The sequence below is a fragment of the Dipteris shenzhenensis genome, chromosome 33 (assembly GCF_047967505.1).
Source record: "Dipteris shenzhenensis isolate YYH24624 ecotype China chromosome 33, Dip_SZ_1.0, whole genome shotgun sequence".
NCBI classification, from domain to species: domain Eukaryota; kingdom Viridiplantae; phylum Streptophyta; class Polypodiopsida; order Gleicheniales; family Dipteridaceae; genus Dipteris; species Dipteris shenzhenensis.
This window is the reverse complement of record NC_141628.1, coordinates 729,469-749,571: the sequence shown is the minus strand read 5'-3', so window position 1 is coordinate 749,571 and position 20,103 is coordinate 729,469. Positions and strand designations below refer to the sequence as shown.

General features: G+C 44.9%; 1 protein-coding gene across 2 annotated transcripts in view; it reads left to right on the top strand.

The window, feature by feature from the left end:
- Positions 1-2,661: 2,661 nt before the first annotated feature.
- Positions 2,662-20,103, top strand: part of LOC147879511 (asparagine--tRNA ligase, cytoplasmic 1-like) — a 71,362-nt gene continuing 53,920 nt past the window's right edge. The window contains exons 1-4 of one of the 2 annotated variants that reach the window (XM_087371465.1): positions 2,662-2,889; positions 3,056-3,312; positions 12,004-12,240; positions 12,366-12,953. In XM_087371465.1, the coding sequence (XP_087227591.1) occupies positions 3,073-3,312; positions 12,004-12,240; positions 12,366-12,953 (1,065 nt within the window). In that variant the 5' untranslated portion in view covers positions 2,662-2,889; positions 3,056-3,072. Of the gene's footprint in view, positions 2,915-3,055; positions 3,313-12,003; positions 12,241-12,365; positions 12,954-20,103 lie in introns of both variants that reach the window. The other variant, XM_087371464.1, reaches the window with a different exon arrangement.

Here is a 20,103-nt window from a genome sequence, read left to right as displayed (position 1 = left end):
CAAGCTGAAAAAGAGCTTATATGGGTTGAAGCAGGCTCCAAGGGAGTGGTACTTCAAATTCCATACTTTCATGCAATCTCAGGGGTTTAGGAGAAGTGATGTTGATCACTGTCTCTATACCAAGAAAGCAAAGGATGGTAGCCTTATTTTGCTCATCATTTATGTTGATGACATGCTTATTGCAGGCAAATCTCGGTATGAGATTGATGCACTGAAAATGGGATTGCATAAGACCTTTGATATGAAGGATCTTGGTGATGCAAATCACATCTTAGGATGCGTATCATACGGGACAGAAATCAGAAATTGCTCTATTTGTCTCAGAAGGAATACATTGGCAAGGTTTTGCAGCGTTTCAATATGGAGGGAGGAAAGATTCTTAATACTCCATTACCTCCATATGTGAAACTCAGTCAAAAAGACAGCCCACAGTCAGATGATGAGAGGGCTGAAATGGCCAAGACTCCTTATGCATCCGCGGTTGGTAGTCTCATGTATGCAATGGTGGCTACACGTCCAGATATTGCCTTTGCAGTGGAAGTTGTCAGTAGATACATGGCAACACATGGCAAGAAGCATTGGGAAGCTGTGAAAGGTATCATGAGATATCTTAAAGGCACAATGCATGTGTGCATTTGCTTTGGGAAGAAAGACTTGGTTCTTCATGGGTTCACAGACTTAGATTTTGCAGGATGTGTAGACCAAAGAAAGTCTACTACAGGATATGTTTTCACCTTAGGTGGTGGTGCTATTTCATGGATCTCTCGGCTGCAAAAATGCATTGCTTTATCTACCACGGAGGCAGAATATGTTGCAGCCACAGAGGCGTGCAAAGAATCCATATGGTTATCTCGTCTAGTGGGAGATATTGGTTTATCAGGAGAGGTTCCTATTTTGCATTGTGATAGTCAGAGTGCTATTCAGCTAGCACGGAATCCTGTGTTTCATGCCAAAACGAAACACATTGAGGTGAAATATCATTTTATCAGATAGGTACTTGAGGATAAGCGCATTCGGCTTGTCAAAGTGCACACTCATGACAATCCTGCAGATCTTTTGACCAAGAGTCTTAACCCGCAACGCTTTGCACATTGCAGAGTACAGATGGGTGTTGGCTGAGTTTCTCATGTTGAGGTTTTCTTGTATTTTGTGTATATGTTTTTATGTACACTTCTTCCTCTTTTTGGGCACATTGCCTTTAAGTGGGAGATTGTTGGGGATAAAGGCACAATGTGCTATCCCTTGTATAAGTGGTACTTATAATGCCACATCATCACCTTATCTATTCTTTGTATAAAAGGCAATAAGGGAAGTCACACAATAGACTTTTTGCTTCCCACAAAACTTGTGCTCTCTCCTTCCACTCTCCCTCTCCCTCTTGCTTCCGCTCTTTGTTCCCATCATACCCGATATGTAAAGCCAAAGGTTTTTATCTTAAAATCTCTTAGCACTCCCACTAGTTGAGCAGTTGCTCCATCGGCTAGTTTGACCACTAAGGACATACTATCCATTTTAGGCTTTCCCCAAATTTTCCATCACTATTTGGTGACAATGCTAAACCTGCTCCTTTGTCCAAGATTGTTGTAACGTTATTCTCATGGTAGGAGATGGGTAACAAGGCATTTGTATCATCACTCTCAAAGTGCTAGCCCGGTTTCTTAAATTGGCACCTTCAGAAGATTTTGGGCCTCAATTAGGGATTCGACCACCTCTAAGTCTAATGGCTCTTCTAACCATTCTCCCAATTAGAGAGGTACCTCCAAAGAGTAGGGTTACCTCTTAATAAGGTAGCAATGGGCTTTTTTACTTCGATTGACAGGACGGCAGCTAATCCAGGTCATAGCTGATTGATTGTGGCTCTTCAAATCCATAAAAGGACGTGTTATCCTCTACTTTTAATTGGTGCCAAGTAGGGTCTTCCTCAAACATCTTATGCCATAGTAAGGACCCTCTTGCTAAAGAACTCGGAGCACCTTCATCTTCTACCCTCTCAGGTACATTTAAGGCTTTAGAGGCTCTATTGGTGGACACTTGGAGCATAGATTGGATGGTGTCTTCTCCCTTACTTGCGTGAGCTATTGTTTGAATTCATCTTGGTACTCGTGTACCAATTGTTGTGCATAGATTAGGTGCTATTTCTCCATCAGGGGATTAGGGTACTCACCATGTCCCTTCTCGGAACATGGTTTATCCATTCTGTACAACTCAACACATGTGCTTAAGCAGCACAACAATAGCGAAAAATGGCATGCATTGAGATCATATCCTCCATGTTTACAATCACACACATGGCATATACAAATCTCCTAAAACACCAATTTCCTTTGCTGTGATGTGGTGCCCACTTATGGAACTGGATGAACACATCCCAATTGTGATCCTAGGCGACTTCAACACCAATTGGGCCCACACCTCGCATGCTTCGATTGCCTTGTCCACTAACACTACAACGTCTATATCTTGCCACCAAGCCATCATCGATCGACACTAGACCACATTTGGACAAACATTGACAATTCTACAACCATCCGCAGCACAAACCACTGCTATGGGTCCGACCACTCCACAGCTAAAATCCTCGTCCCGAAGCACGCCGTGTGACTAGGCTTCCAACCCTGGCAGGGCCAGCAGTGAAAGTTTTCACCTTGTTAAGTGGGTGAGCTGTAGACCAAAAGGAGAAAAAATCACCCGTAAACTGTAGTATAACTTTTCAGCTACTCTACATTGCATAATTTTCAAGCTACCCTCGTCATTGCAGTAGAAACTCTTCATTTGCTGAGCAAGGCATCTTAGCTCAGTCCTTGATTGTGTTCCATTCATCGCCCTACACGAATTTCCTGTGGAGGCGGCATTCATCGCCTACTCGATTCAGAAGCCCTCTCTTCACAAGTGCTTACCACCTTACTTCTTCATTGTGATTGCCCTTCCCAGCCTTGAGCTTGAGAGTCGTTTGTCTTGCTGTCTTACTATATTGTTTGTTACTTTGTCTGCAAGGTAGGATTTCGTCATGTACTTTGTCATTCAATGCATGATTTCAATGTTTTGGATGGATTAGGTTATCCAGCTTTGTTGATGGGAGACGATTGCTCTGAGCTTCCTGAGCTTTCTATTGCTGAAAATGGATGCATTCAGAACGCAAGTTATTCTAAACGGGTGATTATCAAATCGATTCTTGGGCGCCATGATGGGGGAGTTGGGCTTGTCGGTCAGAAGATGACTATTGGAGGGTGGGTTAAGACTGGCCGTGAACAAGGCAAAGGAACATTTGCGTTTCTTGAGGTGGACGATGGATCGTGCTTTGCTAATCTTCAGGTTTGTGGTGTTTTATTTAGTTATTTATATGGGTGATTGGAGTATTTATAGCTTGTTTCAAACCAATATAAAGTCGAACGGACACACATCATCACTGCGTAGCTCTGCTGTTATGTAAAATTCTGATATATAGGGGCTGTGATACGAATCTGTGCCATCTCTCTGACCGACGTGATGATGAATGATGCAATTGTCCCTACTCATCATGCCAAGCACGTATGCCCACCGCGGCGTCAACAAATACGATCTTTTATGTGAATTAAGTAAATTTCATTAACTGATATTAATAAATATTGCATGCACATGGACAGACATTCACAAAGTCTCCAGATAAAACCTCATGGCAATCATAGGGGTAGTGAATGAGGACTACCTTCTCCTCTGTACCGTGGGATATTCTATTTTAGAGAGATTGAAAGTTGTGCGACTGCTTATTGAACTTTAAGACATGGAATCAATATGTGTATTTCTGTCCATGAGGTGATCAGAGAGTAAAATCTGTCCCCAACTGTAGGATAGCCAGAATATGGAAAATTTAATTAGAAACGTCAAGATGAGGTAAAACTCAGCCGTGGAGCCATCTGAAAATAACGAGCTCCCAATCTTTTAAAAAAGCCAGGTCCTTTCCTTGCAATCTATACGCTGGTGGCCAGGTCTGGACTTGCGAAGCCAGGGGAGGCCTGAAATCAGAATTGCAATGGCCTCCTTTGCTACATGGTGCCAGAACTTGACAATTTTCTTCAAGGGTGCCTAAAATAGATCAAAGTTCAATATCAAGAGATGCCTTAAGTGTAGGAAATGGGTGGGCTGCTGGAAAAGGTCAGACAAATGCACACGTTTCCAGGGAGCAAATAACATTCAAGAAGCTGCAGTAAAGTGCATACTGGAAATCACAAGGCTGGCCTCTGTCTGTCAACGATTTATGGTCTGGCAGGTAGCACAGGTCATTCAGCCAGGTGCAAGTGGAATTTGATTGTGGTGATCGACGTGGAGTTATGGTCAAAGTGCAAGTAAAGTATGCAGGAGCAGGACAACAAAATCACACTTCAACTAGGAGTGAATGAGTGAACTTTTTGAATGCATTGAGGGAGAAAGAAACGTTAGTGTAGTCATTCACCCTGTGGGTTCGATTATGGTTAGCATAAAATGTTGGATTTTAGGAGGCGAGTCCGACCAGCAACATGGGCAGAGAAAAGGACTGCCACGAGGGCAGATCTGACATGGAAAGCAGGGCTGCTACATGGGCACCATGCAGGCTGCCATGTGGGCAGCATGGACAGCAAAGGATGCTGTCATATGGCTGTACAGTGGCCTTGGGGCTAACCCTTATATAAGGGCATTCAGTGTTGGGAGCTTTTGGAACCTCAGTCTGGGCTGTACAGACAGCAGCAAGGAGGCCCATGGACACTCACAATGGAGCCTCACAACAGGCTGTCTATCAGGGCAGCAAGGAGGACAAGAATCGTGGAGACTTGTGCCTCACCATTGGCTGCATACGGAAGCAGCAAGGAGGTCAAGGATCAGGGAGCAAAGAGTGCCTCACGATTGAGTGTCCACCGGAGCAGCAAGGAGGGTGTTTGCAGGGCATCACTATGCAGCCCACTGAAGGTCTGGGAGAGCATGCAGGCTGACAATGTTTGATGAGAACAGTTTTGTAGTGACAGATGTCCACATTAGGTAGCACTCTGGTGCTAGATGGTGGCATAGTGTGCACACATTTGTTTAAGGTTTTTGCATCTTTAGATCAATATATATGTCCTGTTTCTACTCTTATGAGCATCGTTCAATTACTGTCTGCATGTCTCTCTATGCACTTGTACACTTTAAGGAAAGAAGTGGGATTTGTAATAGCACTGTGTGGTTGATGGGCATATACACTTTTACAATCTTTGGCTGTGGGGAGCGTTGGCTGTAGCAAGCAACCTCCACCTCTGTTTTCTATCATAAAGAGCCAAAAGAAAAGTTATGGAAGCCAAGCATTGCTCCTCATGAATTTGTCCTATGGATTGATCAAATTTGTAATTTTTAATCAGAAACTCAATTACTCTTAGAGGTTCCGTTGAAAGTAATTACCCCTTTGAAAGTCTATCACATGACTTAGACTTACATTCTAATGCAATTTTTAATGGAGTTGCAATTGCACACATCTAGATTCAAAACTTGTTTCATCCCAAATTTTGATCATATCTTTACAATTATATTGGCTAAGTACTCACGTTATTCTGAAGTAGCTCACACACACTCAAGGTCAATTTGTCTTGAAAACCACTTTTGCTAAATCCCACCAAGGTATGCAGGTGTACCTCATGTCTATTATCCCTTTCCAACATACTAGAGATCACCCTTAAGGCCATTGAAGGTGTTGGAGCTGAAGAGATGGATATGTAAGTCAAGGTAGATGAGCAAATCATACCTTGGTACCCCACTTGAAAGACATTCCTTTCTTCTGTGGGGCATGAAGGGGTGATGTTATCTCTGCAAAGTAGTACGAGCATTACTTCCTGGATATTCTTCAACGGTGGCCAATTCCTTATGGCTTCCACTTTGTTAGGATCTTTGTAATATATGTTCATCCTCCAGTTCTTTTGCACCAACAAGACGGGTGAACAATAGGGGGAAGAGCTGGGCTGAATGAAACCCCTTTTCCAAAAGATCCTTTACCTGGTTCATGATCTCCTCCTGCTGGGTTGCACTAACCCTGTAAGGAGCCTTGTTTGGCGGGATGCTTCTTGGAATTACATCTATGGCATGGTCCTCAGGTCGTTCTGATTCTTGGGGCAGGGAGTCAGAAAAGCAATCTTTAAGCTAAAAGAGATTTGTCCGCTCCTTTTCCAGCTTAGAGAAATTAGAACTTTCCTCAGGTGACTGTTTTTCCTGTGCAAAAGCTAAATACGCTGAGTTTTCCCTTGGTGAGTCAAAGTCAGCGCTTTGTTACTAGCATCCAAAAGAGCTCCCTTCATGTGGTGCCAAGGTATACCCAGAAAACATCGCATCCATTCAGTGGCATAATTTAAAACTCTTCAGTGTCCACGTAACTTTGAATGTGCATGCCTAGCTTCCCAATTGTCGGAGTGACTAACTCACTGTGCCTTGGACAAGCCATATCTGCATCACATAGTGGCAGAAGAACAAGCCATATCTGCATCACATAGTGGCCCCATCTCTTCTGCCTTGTGCCCAAGCCCCATCTCTTCTGCCTTTATGCCCAATTTTCCAGCCAGCTCTGGAGAAATGAAATTGGCATGGGCCCATGGATCAAAGAAGAACAAAGCTGTTTGGTCACAGATTTTGCCCCATGCTTTGCATAGCTCCGTGGCATCCATGTCCTGTATGGCTCCAATCACATCTGGCGTAAGACCAGCAGTGGGCTTGGGCTTCTTACCCTTCTGGTCACAGATTTTGCCGCATGCTTTGCATAGCTTCGTGGCATCCATATCCTGTATGGCTCCAATCACATTTGGCGTAAGACCGGCAGTGGGCTTGGGCTTCTTGCCCTTCTGGTCATCCTTCTTTTCTTCCTTTTTCTCACCTTGATCCGACGAGGGAATCTTCCTCTTTCTGTTTGGGCAATCAAATACTCTGTGGCCCTCTTCCCTGCATGTCATCCTTATTGGCATCATAAAGGGCTTGCTTCTCTTCAGCTGTCATATTTGGCCGAGGCGGTACTCGCCTCTGTCCTGCAACAAAGCTAGCCTTAGTGGGCTGTTCAAATCTCCTGAACTTTCTAGGGGCTTCCTGCTCACTGCCCTTGAACCGTGAAGTCTTTCCCTGCAAGAGGGCATATGCTGTAGTGGAATTTTCAATAAGCTGGGACATGTTTGAAACTTTTGTCTTGGTGCAGTAGTCCTGGATTTCCTTTGGCAGCCCACAACAATACTTCTCAATCTGTCGGACAGCTCCACATGCCTGTAAGAACTGACGGGCAATAAGGCTTCTCAGAACTTCTTATTATACTCTTCCAGGTTCTTACAATTGGCTGCGTCTAGCTTGTGCTAGGCTGTCATATGTCTACCTCGAGGTAGTGGTGAGCCAAGCGGCTGAAAACACTTGCTTGAACTCCACCCATTTGGTAGGAGCTCTACCCTACAGAAGTAAGTTGGTCCACCACTAAAGCACATTGCCTTTGAGAAAGGTGGCTGCCTTTCTGATTTTTGATGACTCTTTGAAGTTGCCACCGGCATATGCTGCATCAAACTGTTGTACGAAGGTCAAGGCCTTCAGCCTGTCCTGCATTGAGTGCAGCCCCACCTTCTTTGAAGTCTTTCAACTTGCCCTTGGGTGCAGCATTGTCATACACAGGTGACTGCAAAAATGGAGGTGCCATTGTCTGTCCCATACTCTGTGCATTACTGCAACTGCCCATGGCTTGACCATTCGAGGTCCCATTTCCTGCATTTGAGGCATATTCATTGGGCCACCCATCATTCTAGGCATTCCCATTTGCACGTTTGGCCTGTCCTCTAGGCACCAAAGTAAGGCAGGGAGTGTGACAACGTACGTTCGCGCGCTTCCCCGGTTTTTCATTCCGGTTAGTTGCAGGGTTTGGTGGCCTGAAATTGACAAAAAACCCCTCCAGGTAAGATGCCCAATATCTACAACTCTTCGATGGTTAAGGGAAAAACCTGGCGGGTCAAGAGAACAGCGTTGTAAGGAACCGCAAGATATTATAGCTATTCCCGGACTGGATAAATTGTCAGAAGAGGACCGTTTAACGGTAGCTCAAGCTCGGACGTTCCGGGCTGCATCCAATTTTGGCATACATCATAGGCTGCTGAAAATTCTGCATGCCGGGCTGCATGCTTGCCAAGTAAGTTCTAGGCATATCCATCCCCTTTGTAGGATGTCCAACCATGGCCTGAAAGACAGAACCTCCTCCAAAATACCTTGGATGCATCATTGAGGGGAGAAAAGTCTGCTGTCCTTGATTAATAGACTGAAAAGTGTTGGCCTGTTGGGGATTTCCCATTCCAAGACCAACTGAGGGCATCACTGGTGGCTGTCCACCATGGGGTGAATGTTGATGAGTACTTCTCTGGTTCTTCTGCTTCGTTTTGGCCGCCTTCTTCCTTCTGGGAGGAGCATTCAAAATCTCAGCCAAGTTCTGAGTTATCTGTGTGAGGGTGCCCACTGCACTTGCCAACTGCACCTTAAAAAGAGCTTCTGCATCCAACTCTGCAGCCTCATTTGCCTCATCCTGCGAAGCCTTAGTGGCATGCTCTAAGAGAACGTACTGTTCTTCATTATCCTGCACCCTAGCATTCTACTCTTCTTCCTTCCTTTCTTCATCCCATGGCCTATATTCAGAAGACTCTGATCACTGGCCGTGTCAACCATTGTGGCTGAACTGTGTGGCTGTAACAAAAGTGCAGCAAAGGCTTTCTGTTCCTAGGACTACCAGGGCTCACCTGTATGGGAAGATGGTGATCATCTCGGCAATGGAACTACTAAAACCGGCCTTCAATTAACTAAAGGGCAGTAAACTGTAACTATCTTGGCATTCACACCATTTACAGCCACATTGCATCATTTTCAGCCACTTCCATTAGTTAAACATCCTTTGCGTATCCTTTGCTCCCTAGGGGTGCCTATAACTCTCTCTGCCTTGATCCTCAGTTGGTGGGACAAGACCCGCATCTGTCCAATGGCAATCTTCAGTGTGTGAGGCCCATCTGTCCTCCAGATACTGAGGTCTGATAATCACCTCATCCTTTGATACTCGCAGGAATGGTCACAGTAGAACTGGATCTAAGTGGGGAACCCTTGAGCCCCCCCGGCGCCAAGTCTGCGATGTTTAGAGCTGAAGTAGATCCCACTGTACAATACAATTAATCTCATCTTGTGAGATTTGGAGGGACGGGGCATCCAAGCTGTACTAGAAGGGGGGGAGGTGGTTCCATTTGAATATCCTGACTAGCAAATCATCTGGATATGTGTGCATACCAGGACGTGAGCTGAAGTAGATCCCACTGTTTGATACAATTGATCCCATCTTGTGAGATTTGGAGGGATGGGGCATCCAAGCTGTACTGGAAGGGGGGGAGGGGTTCATCTGAATATCTTGACTAGCAAACCATCTGGATATGCGTGCATACTAGGCCATGTGAACCTCGCTCTTGGCTAGTCGTGTAGATTGGTAGCCTTCGGTTAGGTAGGGCCCAAACCTTGTGAAGATATTTCACCTTCTGGAAGATGGCATCAATTTGGAGTGGTGTCATAATGAACTCTACCTGTATGATCTAATGGGGAATTGAAGGGCTTACACCGACTCATTTGGATTCCATAATCACTTGTAGCCTTTCAAATCTCTGCCACTCAGGTGCCGCCGACAGGACTCCCCTAGAAGGGTGTTGCATACATGGCCTCACAAGCTGTTTCAAATAGCAATCCCTTTGTCGGAGGGTCTTGGAAGTGTGCTTGAAAGCACTGTCGCTCTAACCGCGCCAAACCCTGTTGCCCTTGTGTGAGCCGTGCCTTGGCGGCATGAGTCATTGTGACGATTAGCCCTGTGAAGACCGCCACTAGATAGGTATATGACTGCACGATCTCAACCGTCTCTCCTCGGTAAGTGGAGCTGTGTCAATGAAGTACTGTCCTTGAGGTGTTGGAGAGAGAGAGAGAGAGAGAGAGAGAGAGTATTAACGTCCACGGGAGACCAGAGGTCTCTGGGACAATAGAGAAAACCATGCAGTACATCAGCTTAGGGAGGGCACATGGCAGCTCCCAAGGAGTGCAGAAGCAACTCCATTTATCTAGAGTACCTAGACTATGTTCTAAGACCATATATATCATCGGCCATACATCATTTAAGACTGAGAGTCTTTTGGTTTGGATTTAAACTCCTTGATAAGTGCTGTTCCACCACGGTAAACTGCCCACTTTCCATCTTTCCTGGCAGCTCTAGCCTTAGCTAATTCCGCTGCTTTATCTTTCAGCTGGGCTCTTGTGAGCTCCCCGGCTATCCATAATTTAGTTCCTTTCAACTTGTAAGACTGTCTAAGGACTTTAAGCCGTATATCTCGCGAATTAAATGAAATTACAGCATGCCCTTTCTGATAACCAATATTGACTACTCTAGCTTCACCTTCTTCATTAGGATTGTCTGGCTTATCATCTTCATCTGCCGTCTAATCAATGTTAGGCAAAGCTGCTTGAACCTGTGCTAAAGTATCATCAAAGGAATTCTCCGCCTTGTACCATCCGTCTGGAAGCCCCCCAATTCTAACTTTTAGTGCATTGTACCATCTGGCTTCATGTTCTTTGATCTCTTCTTGAATATCAGTTTTATTCACCTTTGCTTCAACCTCTACAGTGACCTCTCGCTTGGCTGTTTGTACTTCATTTTGAACCAAATCTTGAGAGAGAGAGAGAGAGAGAGAGAGAGAGAGAGAGAGAGAGAGAGAGAGATGATATGATTGTATTAAAGTCCTTTTGAGACCCTTAGGATCTATGGGACTGGTGACCACTATTAAATTAAATAGTAGTCCATCACAACTATTGAAATAAAAGTCTTCCAAATCTTTCTACATTGTGAGTATTTGCTGGACTATTTTTTGTGCTAGTTCGAGAATTTTGCTGCGATGTTCCAAGATTTCTTTGAAGTAGGTTCCAAACTTGTGGGCTGGCTATTCCAATAGATTCTTCAGGTTACAACTATTGTTGCCATGGTTCTCTCTTATGTGTGTGTATGCTCGACATTTTGGGAGTATGTGGCATGTGCTTCTCGTCTTCTACCTCCCTTGTAGGGCAGATTTTGCATATCCTCTCCTCCCTTGGGATCTTGGGTTGTATCCATCTACCCTTCTCCACTTCTAGATCATGTGAGCTGGTCCTTATTTTGCATATTAAATTCCTTTTGAATATTGAGATGTCCTCCCCAAAATATTTCTGCATTGCATAGCTGTCCATCAGGTTGATTTCCCGTTTGTAGAACTGCATTTTTGTATTTGGATTGTGCCATATTTTCTGTATCATTTTCAGTGTCACTAAGTCATGTATTAACGTCTGCGATAGGCCTTACAGGCCTATGGGACAAAGTACAAAGTACACCAAAAAAGGGAAAAAACTCATACAAGCCTCAATGGGCTGGAGCAAAGGGCGTGCTAGGACCCTTGTTAAGTACTGTGCTGATCTAAAGAGCTCAATAGCTCGAACTAAAAAAATAAATAAAAAAAATCAAGTATCAAATACAAAGCAAATACAGCTGAACTCAGGCAGGCTGAGAGATGGGACTCAGAAACTAAAGCTGGGTGCTATGGTGGCTCATCTGTGAGCGGTGAAAATATATTGTATTTGTGTCTGTCGGGCTGTCTCGCGTTGTGGTGGGGAGGGGGGCGTGGTCTTCTTGATCTCTAAACCCGTTGGGCTATATTCAGAGTGACCCCTCGTCTTGGGTGGCCTCCCTTGAGGAAAGCTGTGATAGTCCGGACCTCAACAGAGTGTGCTCTACTTGCTCTTCGTGTCGCGGGTGGTCTTTGTGTCTCTCCCGCGGCAGTCCCGTGTCGGCTCTCGCGGCTGATCCAAACTGCCCGCATATCAGCTAGCTCCTCCTCCTCCACCCCGTTGTGCCTTGGAGCTGACTGAAATGGATAAACATTTGTGATGCATCGCTTTGCACGGTCAGCCGCCGGAGAGAGAGAGAGAGAGAGAGAGAGAGAGAGAGAGAGAGAGAGAATAATATGTTGTCATCCACAGGTCATTGTTGATGCATCAGTGGCACCTCTTAACCAGCTTACCCCCACCGGAACATGTATTTTGGCCAAAGGAGAGCTGAAGAAGACACCTGAAGGGACCAAGCAAAAGGTGGAATTTAAAGTTGAGAAGATTTTGGAGATAGGACCAAACGACTCTTCAGCATATCCCATTGCTAAGACGAAGCTTTCTTTAGAATATCTGAGGAACTACTTGCATCTGCGAGCTCGTACAAACACTGTAAGTAAACCCACTTCGTTGGTAACTTGGTCGTCTCTGAAAAATGCAGGGCACTGGGGCGGCTTTTGTCTATTTGGCACCGCCAAATTAGCTCCTAAATTACCTTTATGGATAAATGTCTGCAGATTGCAGCAGTTGCTCGCATTCGTAATGCACTTGCCTTTGCTACACATACTTTCTTCCATCAAAACGGGTTTTTATACGTTCACACACCTATCATCACAACCAGTGATTGTGAAGGTGCTGGGGAGATGTTCCAGGTTACTACCCTTTTCAGTGAGGCAGAGAGGAGGGAAAAAGAGGCTAAAGTTAATCCACCCCCGTCAGAAGCTGAATTGGAGGAAGCGAAGAATGCTGTCTCTTTGAAAGGTGAGACTGTGAAAGAATTGAAGAAGCAGGGCAGCAAGGAAGCCATTGAAGCCAGCATCAAAGAGCTCAAAGAGGCGAAGGATCTGCTTGTACGTTTGGAAGAGCGAGCCAAGTCAAAACCAGGCATTCCACAGAAGGATGGAGCAGTTGATTATTCTGCTGACTTTTTTGCAAGACAAGCTTTTTTGACAGTATCTGGGCAGCTTCAGGTGGAGACATATGCCTGTGCTCTTAGTAGTGTGTATACATTCGGCCCTACTTTTAGAGCTGAAAACTCTCATACTACTCGTCACCTAGCAGAGTTCTGGATGATTGAGCCGGAGATTGCTTTTGCTGATCTTGAGGTAATATGTGTTGAGCTGATTCAAATCTTTTATAACAGTGGTATTTTTCTACTTGCATACTTTTTTACCAAGCTCAGAGCTGTCAAAATATATTCTGATGGATTTTATGAATGTAGAGCACTGTTTTGGAGTACTGCATTCTATACAGACAGAAATGACTGGAAAAGTCTTTAGATTTGACTAGTGAGGCAACTGCCACAGCTAGAGGCTGGACTGGCAGGACTGCAGAGCAAGTCTATGAACTCGTGTGTACTTATAAAGTGAGAAGATGGTTGCTTGTAACCTTGAAAATACAATGAGCTAAAATAACATTAAATGACGTTCTAAAAAGATCCCAAGCATACTGGACATGCAGTGACTGATTAAAAAACCCATCGAAAATCCTCCCAAGGTAGTTAAATCTGCCCCACAAAAAGAATCGTTCTTAAAATTTGCAGCGAAATGGTTAAATTGGATTTTATGTTGGGAGAGTCTGCTGCTCTGTAAAAGCAGTGGTAAGTCCGTTCTTTGATAGGCTTGGGTACTATATCAGGTGTTTTTGGTTGCCTAGGCGCCTGGTCCCTGAGAGATCATTTTTGACTGCAGGTCCTGTCCTGTCAGAAGGAGTGTGAGGGCAGATGCCTTTTATAGGCCAGACCTAGCTGGTCGGCCAGCTGGTCGGTGGGCCTGCCAGCTGGTCGGCCAGCTGGTCGGTGGACCTGCCAGCTGGTCGGCCAACTGGTCGGCCAGACCAGCTGGTCTTTCTGGCCACTTGTTTGGCTGAGATGGCTGGCCTTTTGGCTGGCCTGTGAGCTGTTAGATTGCCCCATAAATTGGGGATTGTTTAGTTGCTGAATACCCCCTCTCAATTGCCAATTTGTAGGGGCAGACATTGTGTGCTTGGAGCTTTGTGTAAGGATGTCGATGGTGGTGCTGGCTATCCCTGTGAAATGCCCAAGAGAAGATCACAAGAGGAGTGCCCTTGCAAGGGAATTGTTCACTTCCTCAAGTGTCGGAGTTACACGTATGATACCAGATAGAAATAAGAACACTGTGAAGCTTGAGAGAATAAGCCACCCCCTCTTAACGCCGAAAGGTGGAGGGAAAAACAAAGGTAAAGAACAAATATGTCGAAGCAGCACTGATAATCCAAAGATGGTAGGATTTCACCAAAGGAAGAGGTCGTAGTTGAACAGTGATCCAGTGTGTGTCCGATCTTGAACCTCGGGAGAGAGGAGTCTATCCCCGCCTCCATGAATGTAGAAGAATTTGAAACAACAGTCATCAAGACACATCTGAACAGAAAGGGTCCCACGTAGGGAGAACATCATAGCACCAAACCTTGCAATGTGAAGCATCACATGTGCCACTCTGATTCAAAGTTAGAGAGGTCAATGGAATGTACAAAAAGCGGATAGACCTATTTTTCCATTTACATCCTTTCAAAATGGGTGTAGACTGCAGTACTTGCACATCTGTATCCACATCACATATGTAAAGACGCAAAGTGATAACAACATATGTTACACAAACAAATAACAGGTTGAAAAAAGATCAAGAGAACTTACCATTATTAGTACCTAGATTTTTTGGTGGCCTACCACCCTTCTTTAGTTCCATACTTGAATCCTTATCCTTTTTAGTCATCTTCTCAAGTGTTTTTTGAACCTCAATGACTGCATCATCCTCGTGGACTGAATTTGAGCTTGATGAACCCATCTCTCCCTTTTTATGTTGTGTGTACAGCTCTAGGGAGGGATGGAGTTCTGAAAGGGAGGGAGGGATGGAGTTCTCTCCCTTAGTGCGCAGCGGAATGAAGAGGAAACTGATATGTTCATAGGAGTGATGCTTCCCGTACCTATGGCCTCCTTGAAGAAGCAGGATCTTTAGATCATCAGAGATTTGGGGTCTTTAGATCACCATGGCTCTGATACCATATAGAGAAACGATAGGGTTTGCAGTGGAGCGATCAGAAAATAGACAATACTCAGACACAACTGAAGAACGGAACTCAGAAAACATAGTGCCTGTCGGTAATATGAAAAACTGAATACAAGAACCTCAAGGGCATCACTAGAACCACTAGAAGATGGCCTACAAACCCCCCTCCATGGGATGGGCTGAAGTACTCTGGAAACGTCTCAGAATACCTGGTAGTTTCTGGTCATGGTGACACATGTTCATCCAAAAGGATATAGCCACCTATGAATGTACAAGGAATGTCAGATCATGTAACAAAGGGAACCAAGTGTAAAGCCTGTCGGAAGACTTCGAACTTGGGACGAGGAAGTGCCTTTGTAAACATATCTGCGATGTTGTCCTCTGTGGGAAGATAGGACAACTCTATGTCTCCTGCTGACAACCGCTCGCGAACATAATGATAGTGAACTTCAATATGCTTGGTACGCGCTGTGAGTAGAGAGTGAGTGAGAGAGAGCAAGAGAGAGTGAGAGTTGGAAGCTTGGAAGCTGAAAGCTTAGTTGCAATAGAAGAGTGTGTAAGTACAATACAATGAAAAGAAAGATAAGGTTTTGTCCTAGTGACAAAACCTTAGTAGTCACTAACCATAGTTAGTGAACTAACTGCGGTTAGGGGGAAAAACCTCTAAAAGAGGGAAAAGTGCCCCTAACTAGCTTATTATATTACATTGGTCACTGCTGAATTGTATCTATAATTCTAACACCCCCCTGCAGTGCCAATGTTATGTACAAGGCTGATCAATCACCAAACGGATATAAGGTAGTGCTTTGGTGAAAATATCTGCAACGTTGTCATGTGTGGACACAAAGATCATACTGATCTCTCCTGCATGCAACTTCTCTCTGACGTAGTGATAGTGAACCTCGATGTGTTTCGTGCGAGCGAAACACTGGATTCTTTGCCAATGCAATGGCACTCTGACTATCAGTGAGAATTGGAGAGGGACCCTCCAAAGACAGATGAAGATCAGCAAATAGACGTCGCAGCCAGACACATTCAACTGTTGCTGTGAAAGCTGCCCTGTACTCAGCTTCACATGATGAGGTAGCCACTGTAGATTGTTTCTTGCTCAGCCATGAAATGCAAGATTTACCCAAAAAGAAACAATTGCCACTAGTGGACTGCCTAGTGTCATAATCACCAGCCCAATCTGAATCACTGTAGGCATGCATCTACAAGTCACCCCCCCTGGGAAATAGTAAGCCAAAAGACTTTGTGCCCTGCAAATAACGGAAGATGCGCTTAACTGCCTGCCAATGCATAGTTTTTGGGCTGTGCATGTACCTGCTCACCTGAGATACTGCAAACTGAATATCAGGTCTAGTGTTGCAGAGATATATGAGGCATCCAACAGCCTGACTGTAAAGTGTGGCATCAACTGATTCTCCTGCATCATGCATTGTGAGTTTCAGTCCAGGCTCCATAGGAGTGGCTATGGGCTTACACTCTTGCATGTTAAATCTGTCCAAGAGTTTCTGAACATACTTGGACTGAGACATAAGAGTGCCACGTCTCTCATGAGAGAATTGGATCCCTAAATAAAAGTGAAGCAGCCCCAAATCTGACATGTCAAAGTTGGTCTGCAAATCAGCTTTGAAATCTGCAATTTTTTCTTCATTGGACCCTGTGAGCAGTAAGTCATCGACATAAAGAAGGATGACTAATATTTCCCCCCCATCCATCTGGATGTAGAGGGTGCTCTCAGTAGGACTATTGTGCAGCCCCTTGTTGGTCAAAAAGGCATGTATCTTGGCATACCATGCACGAGGGGCCTGTTTCAGCCCATATAAAGCTTTGTTGAGGTTGCATACTTGAAGTGCATTTGCTGTAATTTCAAAGCCCGGAGGTTGTTTGACATACACCTCTTCCAGCAAGTCCCCATTTAAGAAGGCTGTTTTTATGTCCAACTGATGAACATTCCACTCAAAATGTGCAGCTATTGCAATTACTGATCGGATGGTGGTCATCCGGGATGTAGGAGCGAATGTCTCCTTATAATCTATGCCCTTTTTCTGAGCATAGCCTTTAGCAACCAGCCTGGCCTTATATCTGTCAATGGAGCCATTTGGCTTCTGTTTGACTTTGAATACCCATCGTGTGCCAATGGCATGTTTACCCTGTGGCAAGTCCACAACATCCCAAGTCTGATTTTTTGCAATGGACTGCAACTCATCGTGCATGGCATTCATCCAATGCACATTATCCTTTGCCTCTTCAAATGTGGCAGGCTCCTCCTCATCAAGGAGAGTAGCTGCATATGCTGATTCCACTGAATTAGCACCTTCCATGTCCCTTGCTGCACTGCGAGTCCTGCCAGGTAACGGAGCATCAAGTTTACTCTCCCTGAGAGTCTGTAACAGCCAGTTTGGAACTGTTTTTGCTGCATGTATGTCTGCAATTTCTTGCTGCACCACCTGTTCCACTGCCTGTGGAGGGGGCAAGACATCCTGTGGCGGAACTGCAGCATCTGGAGGTTGCTGTAAATTCTGATTTGGATCAGAAAAATCAGCAGGGGAACCCAAAGCAATGGGTAGCAACCCCTCAAAGACATCCTCTGAAGACGAAGGCATTTGAAATTCAGCCTGAGTGTGAGCTGAATTTTCAGAAAATATCACATTTCTACTTACTATGATTTTGCGTGTAGCAGGATTGTAGAGACGGTACCCCTCGCTTTCTGCACTGTATCCAATAAATATGCATTTGATGGCTTTATCTGACAATTTGTGCCTAAATTCAACTAGCACATGTGCATAAGCAAGGCATCCAAAGACTCGGAAGTGATCCACTGAAGGCTTCCTGTCATTCCAGACCTCAAAAGGAGTTTTTGTTTTTAAAGCCTTAGTGGGAGCCCTGTTCAAAATGTAATTGGCACACATCAAACCCTCTAGCCAGAATTTATGAGGCATGTGTTTGCTTTTCAGCATACATCTGTCCATCTCCATGAGGGTTCTATTTTTCCTCTCAGCTTTGCCATTTTGCTGAGGGGTCAGCCTGACTGTGAGCTGATGCACAATATCCTTGCCCTTGAGAAAAGCATCAAATTTTGCAGATAGGTATTCCCCACCTCTATCCGTGCGCAATGTCTGTATCTTGAGTCTGGTTTCATTTTCAACCATGGCTGAAAAGTGTTTAAACATCGTGAACACTTCAGATTTCTTTTTCAGCCCATAAACCCAAGTAAAATTGGAGTAGTCATCAATAAATGTAACGAAGTAGAGATGACCACCCAATGACGGAGTCCTCATGGGACCACAGGCATCACTGTGTATAAGCTGCAATTTGCGGACAGCTTTAACTGAACCATCCTTCTTGAAGGGGAATCTATGCATCTTACTTAAAATGCACCCTTCACAGGCATGTGGAGGAGGTATCTCAAGAGGTGGCAATGCATCAACCATTGAAAACTTCTGAAGTGTCATCAAGTAGTTGTAATGCATGTGGCCATATGTGGCATGCCATAATTCTGCATTTTTCATGGCAGCTGTAGGGGTAGAAACTGGAAGAGCATGGGCTGCTCTTTTCTCAAAAATATCAAGCTGAAAAAGCCCACGCAGCAGAGTACCAGATAACCTTAAGGCATAGTCGGCTTCCCTGTCTCGGACATCACATTTGTCATCCTCAAAGATGACCTAAAATCCTCCTCTGTTAAGAGTGGACACTGAAAGGAGATTTTTGATGTGATGACGTGGCTTTTTGCAGTAGTGACAAAAACCCTTCTTTTTGGGCTTACTTGCATCATTTTTAGCCTTTTGTGAAGGCTGTCCTGACCCACTGGAAGGCTGATTTACTGATGTCTTTGCCTGTCCCTTTGTTTTTGATTTAAATTTTGAGAGCATGGCTTGTTCACCTGCACGTGAAGCCAAATTTTTCCTGGTCTGCTCTTCCTGAAGCAGAAGTCCTATCAACTCATGAAAAGTGAGGGGATTTGCACCCCTCGATGATAAGTTCAGCGAAGTGTGAAAGCTGAGATAAGACTCAGGAAGAGAATTCAGAGTGTTGTAATTATCTTTGAATCAGGAATAATTTCATCTATGTTTAACAATTGCTCTCTGAGATCCTGTAGCTTTGTGAGGTGAACTGACATGGAGTCACCCTCCTCCATATGTGTATTGCTCAACTCTCTTTTCAAGAAAGATACCCTTGCATCATTCCGAGCTGCATACATGCTTTCCAAGATATCCCACGCTGCCCTGGAGGTCTTACACGACCGGATATGCGGAATGATAGATCTTTTCACTGAAAGAGAGATGCATGACAAAGCTAAGGCATCCCGTGAATCCCATCTCTTCTGCTCTGGAGTAGTGACTGTAGCTGCACCAACAACTTGTCCTGCAGCTGCACCCTGTGCACGACCTCTTCCACCTCCTTGCTGAGGAGGGGTAGCAGGTGCAATATCTGCTGGTCGGATCTCATCCCCATTGACATAATCCCATAAATGACAGCGCAGGTACGGAAATGACAGCGCAGGTACGGGAGCAATCTGTACGGCGAATCTGTACGGGAGTTGCGACGCAGGTACGGCGATCTGTACGAAAACTGTATGGGAGTTGTGGCGCAGGTACGACGATCTGTACGGGAGTTGTACGGCGACTGCACGCGAGTTGTACGGAGGTAGTACGGAGGTTGTACGGCGACTGCACGCGAGTTGTACAAAGGTAGTACGGAGGCTGTACGGATGCAGTACGTCGGGATTCCGTACAGTCGTACGGACTGTACGGACGAGTTGAAGCAGGCTGAAGCTTGAGGCAAAGGGCTGGAACTGAAGGGAGCAGGGAGCCCGAAGCTCTTGAACGTGCTCTGATACCAAATGTGAGTAGAGAGTGAGTGAGAGAGAGCAAGAGAGAGTGAGAGCTGGAAGCTTGGAAGCTGAAAGCTTAGTTGCAATAGAAGAGTGTGTAAGTACAATACAATGAAAAGAAAGATAAGGATTTGTCCTAGTGACAAAACCTTAGTAGTCACTAACCATAGTTAGTGAACTAACTGCGGTTAGGGGGAAAAACCTCTAAAAGAGGGAAAAGTGCCCCTAACTAGCTTATTATATTACATTGGTCACTGCTGAATTATATCTATAATTCTAACACGCGCATGAAACACTGGGTTACGCGCAATGGCCAAAGCACTCTGATTGTCAGTGTAGACAATAGTGGAGTATGTCTGGCAAATACCAAGACCTGTAAGTAACTATCGAAGC